The sequence below is a fragment of the Chroicocephalus ridibundus genome, chromosome 4 (genome assembly GCF_963924245.1).
Source record: "Chroicocephalus ridibundus chromosome 4, bChrRid1.1, whole genome shotgun sequence".
In the NCBI taxonomy this organism is placed as follows: Eukaryota; Metazoa; Chordata; class Aves; order Charadriiformes; family Laridae; genus Chroicocephalus; species Chroicocephalus ridibundus.
In genome coordinates, this window is record NC_086287.1 from 14,571,615 (window position 1) to 14,586,790 (window position 15,176).

The 15,176-nt window shown below is 36.1% G+C and overlaps 1 protein-coding gene across 2 annotated transcripts in view; it reads left to right on the top strand.

Moving 5' to 3' along the window:
- The window catches only part of PDE3B (phosphodiesterase 3B), a 100,518-nt gene that overhangs the window by 70,599 nt on the left and 14,743 nt on the right, over positions 1 to 15,176 (top strand). For both annotated transcript variants that reach the window (XR_010070631.1, XM_063331340.1), the window contains exons 2-9: positions 802 to 852; positions 1,300 to 1,548; positions 6,565 to 6,707; positions 9,902 to 10,008; positions 12,218 to 12,428; positions 12,979 to 13,052; positions 13,575 to 13,672; positions 14,458 to 14,592. Coding sequence is in view for 1 of the 2 variants with exons in the window: in XM_063331340.1 (XP_063187410.1) it covers positions 802 to 852; positions 1,300 to 1,548; positions 6,565 to 6,707; positions 9,902 to 10,008; positions 12,218 to 12,428; positions 12,979 to 13,052; positions 13,575 to 13,672; positions 14,458 to 14,592 (1,068 nt within the window). In the remaining variant the exon portion in view is untranslated. The remainder of the gene's footprint in view (positions 1 to 801; positions 853 to 1,299; positions 1,549 to 6,564; positions 6,708 to 9,901; positions 10,009 to 12,217; positions 12,429 to 12,978; positions 13,053 to 13,574; positions 13,673 to 14,457; positions 14,593 to 15,176) is intronic.

The following is a 15,176-nucleotide window of genomic DNA, read 5'->3' on the forward strand; positions in this document are numbered from 1 at the left end:
TGCAAATGAATTCATTTATCAGAGAATAATTAGAACGTGTCAAGAAGCCGCAAGGACTGAATACTTTTGAAACAAAACAGACATCTGAATTTCATTTCTTGTGTGTCGTCGGTTTTTTTTTTGTCAGTATAGAAGAAAAATTAAATGAGTGCTGTTGACGTACTTGAAGCTGATAGTATCTTCAGATTTTGTTGCTGACGTTCTTTTGTGGGTTTGGTGGGTTTTGTGAAGTTATTCAGAACACGTAGATTTGTAACCATATTCAAGGAAAAACTAACAAAGCCTTCTGCAAGAAGATGCTTTTAAAATTATCAGTTTTTAACCTGAGATAGTGGGGAGCTTTTTGCCTTTTAAAAAATAAATGATCTTAATGTAGTGCTTTTTGCACTATATTTACAAAATTGCTACTGTTTGAACAGTTCTGGAAAGAAAAGATTATAAAATATATTGGAAGTTTCAGGATAGATCTTTTATAAGTAAGTTGAGATGTATAGCAGGAAAGCACTTTCACTACCTAACTTAGTGTACGTTAAATGATTTATAAACAGTTCAGAAATATTGAAATAGGGCCATATAATTATTCTGTCATCAAGATAATTCTGTTGCATGCAATTTCTTCAAAATCTTCTTTATCACGTTTACTGGGGTAACGTTAACTGAGAAAATGGCCTAAGTTACGTATACATGGATGGAGAAGCATTTTATATTACATCACATAATCAAGATTTATTCAATTGTTGTTTTTCAGCATTAACATATCACTTATTACTCTTCTTTTTTTCCTTTTTTTTTTCTTTACAGATGATACTTTGGGATTGGGATTTGAAGCAATGGTACAAACCCTATTATCAGGTCAGTGTATTATGAATCTAATTATTCTTTTGTGAAATGTGATTGAATAAGGAGTTTGCTGTAAACTATCAGATTTCCATTTTCCTGTTGATGTTTTATTTACCTAAGTTGTCCTAGTAAATTCTAGCTCTAGCTCCCACCAACTAAGGTGGGAGTGGCTTTTTGAAAATACTTATTAGCATAAGGTTAGGATGTGATTCCCCAGCAATGTCTGCTGAAAGCTAATGTTGAATTCTGAAATATTTTTTTTATTGTGTGAAAAAACCCTGCAAAACTTGGTGTCTGAATATGTCTATGTGCATATATTTTCTTTAAAAGAAAAATACATTGCAATAATTTATTTATTTATTTATTAAATTTGCAATGGATAAAGTGCTTATTTAAAACTTAGAATGCTGTGAAATGTTTTGACATGTTAATAGTTTGCATCATTTCCATCTGTTCTAGAATGCTGGCAGTGGAAACGGAGTTGATCTTTCAGTACTAAATGAGGCTCGGAGCATGCTAACAGACCTCCTGACTGACCCATCCCTTCCACCACAAGTGATTTCTTCCCTTCGAAGCATTAATAGTTTGATTGGTGCTTTCCCAGGCACATGCAGGCCAAAGGCTAGTCCATTCACTCCATTTCCTGGTTTCTTCCCCTGTCCTGAAATAGAGGATCCTGCTGAAAAAGGAGATCGAAAGTTGCTCAAGGTCAAATCAATGATTTTCATTTATGTTTGTGTTGCAATTTAAAAAGAAAAACTGTCAAGGAAAATTCATCTGGAAAGAATGATACTTACTGTATGGATAGTAGCTTCTTTACTTGAGTTCCTCTGAACTATGTTTAAGGTCAAAAGAGAGCAGCTGTGAAAACACATTGAGTGATATGTAGATAGGCACCAAAATGCAAATTCAAGAGGTTGATAGACAGGTAAAAGCACTGGCCTGCACTCTGAACGCATGATTCCTTGAAATAAACACAGGATTAGGAAAACTGAAAGCAAATATAAAATGAAAATGTGTTATTCTCATCATATGGCACAAGGAGGGCTGTTCTTGATTCTCCCACGTTCTTAGCATGACAATTGCGGTTAGTGTGGCTTTTTCAATGACCTCTTTTCCTGAAGAAATTTACTCTTGTGAACATCAAACTAGCCATCAAACAGAAGCAAATCAACCACGTAAAAGGAAAAATATCTCGTCTTTCTGTGCAGCACATAATGTTATGGGACCAGTGTGTAAATCTACTGTCACTTCTCCATTATCTAGGGTAAATAAGTGAAAGCAAGAATGTAGTTACTCTATGACATGTTAAGGAATGTTGTGGAAAAACATTCAAATATAGAAATTCATCCATAGTGCACCAGAGTTATTAATTCTAAGGTAGCCTGGTATTGACACCTTGAAGCTGTTTATTGTGGAGGCTGGTGTGGGATGTCCTTGCCCTGTAGTTGCTTCCATATCCAGGCAGTGGACAGCGTGGCCCAAATTGATCAACTTGTTGGCTTAGTATTTTGGAGCCAGATAAACTGCCTTGAGCCAGATTCAGGCTGTGAAATGTCTGTTGGGAACCATCAGGATACTGCAGGATCATGGCAGTATGAAATTCTTTGGAATTTCACATGGATATCTGCAGAAATCAGTTAGGTAGAGAACATAATCATTCAGCATATGTTTTTCTTTGTGGATTTTTTTGAAAACTGCTAAGGCTTGGTATACCCATATAATTTATGTGAATATGAAAATATAACATACGATTTTTAAAATTTTTATATAGCTAGTCGGAATTGTTTGAAATGAAATTGTTCACTGCTCGAGACTGGTTATAAAGATTATGTGAGATTGAAAGGTTATGGTTTTTTCACAGCTATTCTCTTTTCCTCTTTCCTAAAAGTGACTTCCTTTAAGTTTGGGGTTTTTTTCTGCATATTAATTTACCTGGTGGATGAAATAGTGCTTGTCACTATTATTCAATGAATGCTTTACTTTGGTATATGTTTAGAGGTAAGCCAAAAGATCTACCCCTATGTATGTTACTGCAAGAAAGAAAAAGATTTCTCTTTCTGTCAAAAGCCAGGTGAGTCAGCACAAGCTGCAGATTATGACACACCACAGAAAATCATAAGATAGTATTTCTTCAAAATGGGACCTTTCAGACTATATTGAAAGGTTCCCATTCTCTCTTTCCCTGCCTTGGAATAGAAAAGGTCTCCTCCATATTTCAAACAAGTTGTTTCTTTGCTGAGGATTATGTACAAGAAAGAAACTGAAACTGAGCTTCACATGTCTGGCTAGCAATAACTGGTTATCTCATACTAACTCTTCACTCTTGAGTTTTTGGGTAGTCAACAACTTGGAAAGTGTAAACTGCCCATTTGGTGCTATTCACTGATCAGTCTCTTTAAATTCCTGAAAAAGAAAAAGAAATCTTAGTTAGACAAAAAACATCTTGGGGCCGCTCTGCAATAGAAAGACTTTTCACTTCCATCATGACAGAACTGTCCCCAGATTTCCTAGTGTATGACAGTAGACTGCTTGCCAGCTTGGTGGATTTCTCGTGTTATCAACGATCATGATTTTAACAATTCTCACACTTTAGACAAGAAAAAGTTGTCTAGGCAAGCACTTGAGTATCCACATCCCTTGTCTCCTGGCCTTGTTATTGCTGGTAACTGAAAGTTTTTTCATAGAATCACAGAATGGTTTGGGTTGGAAAGGACCTTAAAGATCATCTAGTTCCAACCCTCCTGCTATGGGCAGGGACACCTCCCACTAGACCAGGTTGCTCAAAGCCCCATCCAGCCTGGCCTTGAACACTTCCAGGGGGATGGGGCATCCACAACTTCTCTGGGCAACCTGTTCCAGTGCCTCACCACCCTCACAGTAAAGAATTTCTTCCTGATACCCAATCCAAATCTACCCTCTTTCAGTTCAAAACTGTTACCCCTTGTCCTATCAGTACACCTATAAAAACATATAAGGAGTCCCTCCCCAAACAAGGGGTCTTCCTTTGGCTGGAAGGCTATTATAAGGTCTCCCCAGAGCCGCCTTTTCTCCGGGCTGAACAACCCCAACTCTCTCAGCCTGTCTTCATAGGAGAGATGCTCCAGCCCTCTCAGCATCCTCCTCTGGACTCAATGCAACAGGTCCATGTCCTTCTTATGTTGGGGGCCACAGAGCTGGATGTGGTACTCCACGTGGGATCCCATGAGAGCAGAGTAGAGGGGCTTGACTGCTGGCCACGCTTCTTTTGATGCAGCCCAGGGCTGTGCTCAATCCATTCTCCACCCAGCCTGTATTTGCACTTGGGATTGCTGTGGCCCACGTGCAGGACCTTGCACTTGGCCATGTTGAACTTCATGAGGTTCACATAAGCCTACCTCTCAAGCCTGTCCAGGTCCCTCTGGATGGTATCCCTTCCCTCCAGTGTGTCAGCTGCTCCATACAGCTTGGTGTCATTGGCAACTTGTTGAGGGTGCGCTCAATCCCACTGTCCATGTTGCTGATAAAGATGTTAAACAGCGCCATCACTGGTTGCCACTTGGACATTGAGCTATTGACCACAACTCTGAGTGCAGCCATCCTGCCAATTCTTTGCCCGCAGAGTGGTCCATTCGTCAAATCCATGTCTCTCCAATTTAGAGACCAGGATGTCATGTGGGACAGTGTCAAATGCTTTGTACAAGTCCAGGTAGATGATGTCAGTTGCTCTTCCCTTATCCATCAATGCTGTAACCCTGTCGTAGAAGGCCACCAAATTTGTCAGGCACAATTTACTCTTAGTGTAAGGCCGTCACCAATCACCTCCTTACTTTCTGTGTGCCTTAGCGGAGTTTCCAGGAGGATCTGCTCATAATAGCTTTGATTTCTGACAGTCTAAATTTTGTTTCCAGAGCAACTTTTTACCAGTAACTTTGCTAGCATAGAGTGATCTGGAGTTCCTTAGTCCTTTGCTACCCTTGTTTTGTTTATTCTCTGCTTCTTTATGTCGTAGGAGAAAGTTCTGGAGATTTGTCATATCCCTGGTGTTCCCTTATTCTTAGAGTAGCCAAAAAGAAGAAAAAGTAAGTGCAGGTGCTGGGGCCATCTTTCCATATTGTGCTAACATGCTCTTGTTTCAGAGAGTGAACCTTCCTCCTCCAATATCGGGGATTTTCAGCTGTGTTCCCCACGTAGACAGCATGCAGGTTAGATTGATGTGGTCCGCTGACATACAAGTCCCTTCGAGCCTGAATCTACCGTTGTATGATAGCACACAGAATATACTCCTCCAGTTCTCTTTCTGGTAGGACTGGTTGAGGGCTGCTGCGTGTTTCTGTGGGCGATGTGGTGGTCTTATTCTGTGGGCGATATGGTGGTCTTATTCCCATCCAATTCCACCTTTCTGGCTGTGACTACAGCTTTGCAGCAAAACAAACAGAGTCAAGGTACATCCCATATCAAGGGCTCAATGCAGTCTGACTTTTCAGGGTAAGAGACTGTACTCTTTTGTGTCAACACTTTCATTTTTTTAAAATATGTAATAGCTTTGTGAGTTAAGTATGATCTTTGACCACCTGACGAAGCTTAAAATTTTAAAGTCATTATATCTGCCAGACTTTTGAAGTGGTAGTATCCAAGGGTCACCTGTCCTTACACATGACCCTGCAGACCTTACTCAATACTGCAAATATTGCTTTGGATTTTTTGTTTTAAACATTTTTTCTTGGCATCTTTTTTACTTTTCAAGGTCTGATTACACACATCTATATTATGCAGAAGAATCTCACCCCTCCTCCCCCCATTGAATGGCCAAATCTAGGGATGAGGTAGTAAGTGGATTGTGGACTGAATGCAGTGAGAGACACACATATATTTTTTTTATTAATTTGTTTAAAATACAATATATAGGTTAACTGTGCAATGGATGCAGATATGCCAGAGCTGGCTTTGCAGTTTCAGTTCAGTGATCCTCTCCTTTCTATTAGTTAGGTTCTCCTAGTTGCTATTTAGACATGGATGTACTTTTCTGGGGGTATTTCAGTAAGGCAGAGCTAATAAGTTCTGAGTCATTTCCATACAGGACTGTTTGAGTGCCTTTGCCCTGCTTTGCAGAGGGCTTTGTGTTCAACTACAGTGTCGATTCCCGGCATTTGGGCTAACGGCTTCCAGGCTGGAAGGGGTGAGGTGCCTGGGAAGCCTCCCGGGTGCTGTGGGGCAGGTATGGTTGCAGAGAGGGAGCCTTGACGGACCAGACAGACTCCGACTCCGTGCGTCACCCCTTTCCACGAGTTCCACAATACTCACACTGTCAATATTTAGCATCGGAGTTACCGAAATCTCAGGCTATCCTGAGAGCAGAGAGCTGACTGTGTAGTCGTATGATAGGGAGGAGTAGAAAAAGAATCTGTAATCTTACAGCAACTGACTATCTCTAGAAGATCTCAGTTTTTAAAAGCTCTGAAGAGTAATTGTTGGACCACATGGATTTCAGAGTGCAATTATCTTTACATATTTTAATTTTTGGGGAAAAAAAAAAAGAGGTATGAAAAATAATTATTCCTAGTAAGAAAAAGAATTTGATTGCATGTTTTTAATTTTCTTGAGCAATAAGAGTGAATGTAAGATACCATACTTACTGTTTCACTATAAAAAATTAACAATAAATAGTCTTCACAAACAATAAATAAAATTTTAATATCTGTTTTTAATTATATAGATTTTAACCATGGTTAAATTACTCAATAGGGATTAAATAGCAGGAATAGCCTGCCAACATCACAGCTGAGACGAACTTCAGGAGTTTCTGGCATTCCACCTATAGAATCAACATCATCTAGATGGGAGCGGAGTAACAGCAAGAGATCTCATCAGGAATATAGCACATCCAGGTAAGCACTTAACCACATTTTAAGGGCAATAATAAATGTAGCCTTTCTAAAATGTTCGTGTCTGTAAAGTTAGAACTTGGCAGTGGAAGTATTTAATGTAAAATCTTGTGAATTAAGTCTCCAAATTCTGCCAGCATAAACTGAAAAATGTTTCAAGTTAATTATATGCTTTGTAACTCTGATTTCAAATAGAAATCAGGTCATTCTGAGGTTGAATGGCATGCTCTGTTATAATAAGTAGGCCCACATATCAGTTTTAGTAGGAAATGAAAAAAAAAAAAGTCCAACATACACAATGATTGCAAAACAAAGTTGTTTAACCTCTAAACCTTTACTGACTTCCTCCTTCTCCTTTTTACTTAAAATATGTATCACTTTCTAACTTCCATGTACACAAAAGTTTGTTTTCTAATTAAAAAGATGGTATAACTTTCTTCCATTTGGTAGACACTGTTGTAGGTATTGCAACATTTATTATTCCTATGGTCATCAAGCAAGCAGTAAGGTGGATTAAGAAAGTCATCTCTTCTCTACTTGTTAGTCAATATGGTGCAAGTAAATCTCTTACTTCCAGAATTAAGATTACGTTTTGAATTAGGATTAAAATAAATGTACATTTTTTTTCCTTTTTATTTAATGTGTATATGAGTGAAACTTTACACATTTAGTTTTATTTAAATGTGTAAATATGTATGGCTTTGCTCAGTATCTTGTAAGAAAAGTACACAGATGGTTGAAATTTTGTTACAGCTTAAATCCATAAAAATGTGTGTGGTTTTACTATTTTTTTAGTACTCGGTATCTCTTAAGACTTTAATAGTTTTACATAGATCATAAAAAAAGTATAATGGATGCATTTTTGTAAAGAAAATATGAGTTATGCTGATAACTGATAATTACTAGTAGTGGATGAAAGTTCATATATACATGTCCAAGAATTTATTTATCAATATTATATTTAAAGTGAACCATTTAAATGATTTGGCCCTTGTCAGTGTCTTTTTCCCCTTGAACAAAATAAGCTCTTCAGGTTTTTACCTAGTAAAACTTAATTGTTGTTTGTGTATGAAATATAATTGAAGATGCTAGTAGTAGCAGTAGTAGTAGCTTAAAGACTGTATTTTCATGCTGATTTGGTTATCAGTGTTTGAGAGAATCTCCCCGGTTACATCCACTGTAAATAACCAGAGAAATTGTTTTAAACTTACAACTGATGGGACTTCAGTTTGAGGCGCAGCACTTCTGGTGCAGATGCAGCGTACGTTTACAGAGGATTTCCTTGCAGCTCCTACCAACCAAAGAACCTACTCAAGCTACCTACCTCAAGCTACCTACCGATTAAAAGTAGCAATATAGAAAAAACCCTTGCTCGTACTCCATCACTTTTAAATTATCTCTTGACCCTGATGACTAGCACTTCTAGTTAGTCATGTTCCCCTACCCCGCTCCCGTCCACCCGCATACAGCCTTAGAATATGTGTGCGCTCTTTCGTGGTTTGTGTCCTGCCTTTCAGAATTCTTACCAACACTTGCACTGTCCTGGTCTCCTTGGATCTTCCAGTCGTCATTCTTATCGGTTTGCCTTCACCTTCTAACACATAATCATCTCAAAATCCCTCATGACTGCTTACCTTACAGATAAGGTTAGATGAAATAGCTGAACTGGCACAGCTGGTCCTGCTGCCAAAAGAGGCGGTCCTGCATTCCTAAAGCACTTTGTGCTATTACCTGTGGCTCTTGAGTCAGCCCCTTAAATTGTTAGAAAAATAACAATAAAAAGATGGGTTTTCCTACCTTGGGGAGATGATTCAGCCCCATAAAGGACCCAGTGAATGTTAGAAGAGAAGCAAGGCGGGGTAGTCTAAGGCTAATAGTAAAAAGGGAGAGTAAAATGGCAAACTGTTCACCAGGAGGAAAGCTTATAAAAAAATCTAAATTTTTTTTTTACATACAATGACTGCTTTCAACTGAATTCTAGCTGATTTGAGAAAGTTAAGATATTGCATAGTGGTAAAATAAATTAATATTGCTACAAAATTTGATCTCATGTTCCAAATTTTTTTTTCATTTCCGTCCACATAGTGGCTCAAAAGCAACTCTTGAGAGCTGTTGTTTTATTTGCATGGAAATTCTTGATTTGGTTGCTCATTCAAACACTAGTTCAAGATGAAGTGACCTTGCTTAATATATAGTCTTCCTACACTAAATACTGTTGGAGCATTTTTACATGCTTTAAAAAAAATACACATAAGCTATGGTAGCTAAAGCGTCCAAATAGTGAAAAGTTCAATCTGTAGCAGTTGTCAACCCAAACATTTTTTGAAGTTGGCTAAAATGTCAGCATCAGACTTCATAAGAATAAATCTGTGTTTATGTTTTAACTCATTTTTTATATTTATATAATTAAACAAATGATGGGAGATATATAAAGTATTATTTCTGTATGTGACTTTGTTTGAAATCTGATTAAACAAGATTAAATCTGTTTTGGTTAATACTGTTTTCCCATAGTGAAATGAAATGATTAGTTTTATATAGACTATTTTCACTTTAAAGTACATCTATACAGGTATATTTAATTGCATATCACATTTTTTTTGCTAAATGAAATATATATTGGAATTTTGGAGTGCAATTTCATGCCTAGAACAGCAGATGGCATAATTCAACAATCGAGTTTAACAATTTAGCTACTGAAGTACAGTATGACTTTATGTCAAAAACAGCTTTAGTTTTAAAATTATAATAAATAAAATGATTAATTAAATATGCTAAATTGATTTGAAAAGCAAGCCATGCCTGTATAAGATTTTCATGGTATTTCCAAAGTAACCAATCTTTTAAACGTTCTCAGATCTGTTAGGAAATAGCCTGCTTTGTTAAAACGTTCGAGAAAAGTAAATACCATGTTAGAAAGTAAAACCTATGGCACGTGGTCTGAATATACTCATTGTGTCATTTTAGGACTGCATGAAGTTTTCTGTTGCTTTCACCCAGTATCCAGCAGTTTTTATTTCATATAACTGAAATATATTTTCTAGCTGATCTTGAATTCGACTTCTTTCTAGTACTCTCTTTTTCTTGAACAGTAGTGGACCGGTAACTGAGCAGTCTGGCCATTTTATAAGCATTTTATTAAATAAAAATGGAAGACAAGGTAGGAAAGAAAAAAATTCTTACTGTTTTATTTTCAGCCAAGGATCTCATTCAAATGGGTCTTTTGGTGCAAGCTTGCTGACAATACCAAAACAAAGATCATCTTCTATGACATTGACTCATCATATAGGTTCCAGACGAGCAGGTAAGATCGTGCAATTTGTATAGCTTAGTGGTAGGGTGTCCAGGTAGTAGTTAGTACATCACATATTAGACTTGGGTTTTTTTCATGCAAATGTAGTAATAAAGTAACATCAGTGTGTTGCATATATTTAAAAATATTTTATTTTTAATCTGCTTCTAAGAAAACTCAAAATTACAGTTGACGTCAACTTTGTAGAAATCTCAACTATTCACCTAATGCTATGTAGCTGCAAAATGTTGTGATGCTCAGTATGGTTCATACCTATTGAGTCCTAAATACCTTAGAGCCATCTGAGATAAATATTTAAACAAATTTTGGAAGGAGTTGGAGTAGATTTTATTCTAACACTGTGAGTATAATAAACTAGCAGTGCTGAAGTAGTGTGTATATCAGTATTTCAGAGATTATAAATCGTCTATTTGCCCATATTATGTGAAAACTTGAAAACTACTTTGTTTGACATTTATGCCTATCCATTTTAGCATGATTTAAAGTAACAACCTGTGCAATAATTTTGTTTTATAAAAGTTTTAATATGCAGGTTGGATTGAGTGGGATGAATGCATTTTTTAGTTTTGTTTGTTTTGGCAGGTTTTTTTAAACCCCAAACCTCCCCAGTTTTCTCTGTATTACTTACCGATGGTTTGGTTCTTTCCCTTGCACTCTTCCAAACACCAAGAGACGACCAAACTCAGGACAGATCCTCCTGTAAACACATTGTTGCACATTCTCGATGGTTCTGTCTTCATAAAAAGCTGGGCTGCCTTCTGCACTTCTCTACTTTGAATCTTGCGGAAAATACAGGGTGTAATGATATGCATGAAAACCTGCTGGATGAGTACATGTAAAAAGGATGAAATTAAGTAACCAACAATAGAGTATCAAACTGTTTTAGTTCCAGATGTGAGTTTACAAGTTGCTTCTCAACTTTCCGGATCTTTCTTTGCAGCATTGAAGTTGCATTTGCTTTCTAAAACTTCTGTCTCTGCACCTAGCAATGTAGACTTTGAAAAATCTTATCTTTACTGTAACAAAATGTAATTACGTATTACTCTTAGGGTGTGCGAGGCAAGTCAGTATAGCTTATGACACTGTTGGAAGTGTATAATCTATGCATTCCTTATTTAAGGGCATTACTGTATATTCTTTTACTAATTTGTTATCAGGAACTGTATAGTCATAAGACTTATGATGGAGCTTTTGCTTCATAGCTTGCAGCAGAATAAGTGATTCAGTGTTGGAAAGTCCACAGAATACCTAGTTATTTTGCTCATGGGCACTTTCTTCTTTTTTGGCCAAAATATGTTTACTATGGCTGTAACTTACCTTGGGCACTTGTAGATAAGCTGTCTTTTGACAAGCGAAAGAAATGATGTTTTGGCTTGATGCAAAATTTTTTTATAAATTCATGTTAGGCGCAGGATAGCCAAAGTCCAGACTTACCAGCTTGCTTTCCCAGATTTCACAGACAGGAGCCTGAAGTAAACCCTAGCTTACTGTTTGAACGGGAACAGGGAATTTCATGGACCTAAGAAAGATGGAGGTGTTTGTTGTTTGTTTCTTTGTTTTTTATCTCTAATTACCCATAAGCAAACTTTAGATATTTTTTTTCCCAATGACTTATTAGGCAGATTTAGATTATCACGCCAATAAAAAAAAAGTACATCACTATCAAAAAAGGCCAGTATCTGCCCACTTTAATCCCTTGCTTCAAAAATATTACAGCATTTTGTTTTTATACTTTGTTTTAAAAAATGTCTGAAGCATATTTTTTCTTTACTGCAAAACAATGAGGTGAAAGATTTTTGTCTAGGTCGGTTATCAATACTGAATTGGTTTTGATTATTTTTTTTTCTGGAAAATTTAAAAAAGCAATCCTGAATCAGAAAGGAATATGGAAAGTTTCAGGTACTGATTAAATTTTGCCAAAGCTAAAACCAAACCAAACCTTTGAAAGCCAGATGTTATAACACGTTACATAGCTTGTCCCTTCAGATGTGTAGCCTAAACTGCTGCATAGTTGTCGATCTCAAAACTTGGAACAGATCTAGCTACTTTATATGTCTTTAACAGTGTGAACTACACACTGTGTTTTGAAAACTTGCGCTCTCTTTACAATTGATAAAGATTCTTCTTGTTTAATTTCAGTCTTCCTAAACAGTAACGTTTTTATTGTAATCTGAACCCCGTGTCATGTTTGTTTTGGAAGGTGCTTCTCCTGGCCTGAGTCCTGCGGGTTCACCTAGTCATGGATCTGTCTCCAGCGGGGCTTTCAGCAGCTGGTCACCTGTAGAATTTCCTGATACTGCTGATTTTCTTACAAAACCAAGCATTAATATATATAAGCCTCCAGGATACACACTTAGCTCTCCAGATTTTCAGCAGCAAGTTAAAGCACCTCTAGGTTATGTGTGTAGCAGGTACCGTAAAATCTGTTAAATTTTTAGTAACTTCATATGCGTCGAAAAGAATACAATTAAAATGAAAAAATATAACCAAACCTATACATCTACTGGTATTGAAAAAAAGGCATATGATCGCGTAATAATCTGTAACTATTTATCCAGGGGAGGCTACAGAATGCTGTATGTATGCCATTGATTTGAAATGGCTCGTCCTTGAAACCAGCAGTTATTGCAGAGTAACAATATTTTACAGATTTTTAGAAAAGGAGGTCTTCCTACCTGGGAATTGAATTCTGTATTTCTGAATTCTTTCTAAATAATTAGCTCTACTTATTAATTCATGGAGGTGAGTCCAGGGGAGGCAATGTTTGATTATTTTGTAAGTACAGACTAAATCTGTATGTGCCAAATTTAGGAGAAAAATGCTAAGGTCATTTGGTGGAGGAACCTTCAAAAGCATGCATTTTTAAGAAAAGTAATTTGCAGATATTTTTCAGTACAACACAGCAGTAGGAAAAGAAGAAAATTACTAAATGTTGTAAATATTTTTCATGTATTCTATAAGCTGTGGACGTCAGATACTGAAGCCTGTTCCAACACCAGAACCAGAATTTGCAGAATGTAAAGACAGAAAATCAGGTGGGATTTCAAAATAGACAAATATTTGATACCAACTTTCTTTTTTTTTTAAAAGACAATTAAATTAAAATTTTTATATTTCTACATGAAATTTTTCCTATACTTTAAGTAACTCATATGCATATATTTTATTTTAGTTTGTGACTCAGGATAATCAAGATAATCTAAAATATTGCCTGCTTCAGAGTAAGGCTTTTATAATAGACTTCTACTCATAGCTTTATAGTTCTCTACTCCATATATCAAACAAGTTCTCTGCCATCTCAGCTAAACTAATCACTGAACCAATTTTTACAAGTAAAAAGTTATGCTTCTACCTTTTCTCAATCTTCAAATAGGCTTTGTCTAATAAATTTTGTCCTTTACAACTTTGTTGTTGTTAAATTCTTAAATAAAAATGGTTTAGAAACAAGTTATTACTTGTATTTCTGTGAAGAATCTGCATGATCAGTTCAAGAATTATTAGACAGTAGTAATTTACAAATAAATTATTGATATATTTATCTATGTATTTTCTTTAAGGTGAAATTGGAAGTGCTAGTATTTCAAAAGACCACCATACAGAGAAGAAAAAAGATGAAAGGAAGGAAATGATCGATCAAACACAAAATAATCTGCTTGTAAGCATGTAATTGCAAAAAAACCCTTGCAATAACTTTTGTCAGTACAGTATTTTTTTCATCATTTCTAACAGGCTATAAAGAGGTCTTTGCATTGCTAAGAACTGTAATTTCTGAAGGGAAATGGTGCATCACCGGAATTCAGATTTTCATTTGACAATTTGTATATTTCTAGCTTGTGTAAATTTCACTAGCAAATGACAAGAAAGATGGTGATTGCATTAATTTTTTGTTGATCAAAATTAATTTCTGTAGATGTAATGTTGATAGTATGCTCAAACACTGATTGACTAGTATTTTCTCTTGGAAGTTTATGAAAGATATGGCAGTTTCAGTGAGACTTACAAATGAACGTTCGTACAGTGCAGTATATTGGAAGTGCAGGGAGACAAACGGTTTAAGCTTTACTAAGATTTTGGGTTTATACGTCAATTTTTTTAAAGCTTGTTCAGTTAGTGAACTGTTAAAGGTCAGTAAATGTTTTTGTTAGCCTATGCATATTTTTGCTTTGTTTTATTAACTCATCTTGTTTAAAAAGAAATAAGAATGAAAATTTAACATTATCTCAGAAAGCCCTGGAATCTGCTGTCCCAAAATGTGACATGTTAAGCCCTTAACTGTGCTATTTGTACTATTGATTTATGATCTACTCGTAGCCGTACTCACAGCACCATTCAATAAGTTCAGTAATAATTTATCATTTTCTTGGCTTTTTTTGCCAATACAACTGACAAATAGTTTTCATTGTTATTTTAGAGATGATAGAGTATTTTACTCTCGCACAGGTGGAGCAGAGTCCTACATTAGAAACAATGTTATTAGACCATCATTCCCTAATTGAGAAGATGAGCAATTGGAATTTTCAAATTTTTGACCTCGTACAAGAAATGGGAGACCAATCTGGAAGGATCCTTAGCCAGGTTTGTTGTCTTTGATTATATGAGGGAGGGTGTGTAAAGCTGTTTTGCTTATATATTTTATTTAAACCATGAAGAAGTTTTGCAGTCAACACACATATATATATATATGAATGCTAACTTGAAAAGTAGAAATATAATTTCTCATGTACTCCATTTCATTGTAAATCATAAGAAGTGATTTATCTATAGACACCTTGCTCCAAATTTTCTGAATTTTATTCTCAATGTAAAAATAGGTTCGCTTCACACTGATTAGGTTTTGCAGTAATATGCCATTTCCTATGAAAAATTGTCTCCTGCTTTCAGAATTACTACCTTGTTTGTCAACCATATCTTTTTTCTTTATTTCAGTAAAATATTTCTGCCAGAGCTACACCTGTTGGGGAAGAGAAGTGATCTTTTAGGCAGTCTTTTGCCTCTTGATCCTACAAACAATGGGATTTTTTTTCCATGCTGCTTTCTGCATGTAGTATCCCTTTTATCTCTTTCTGACTTATTACTAAGCTCTTTCATGCAGTCTCATGTTGTGCGGAAGCCAATCTACTGGCAGGTGCAAAAGAATGATCCTGTTTGCTCTTTCCCAG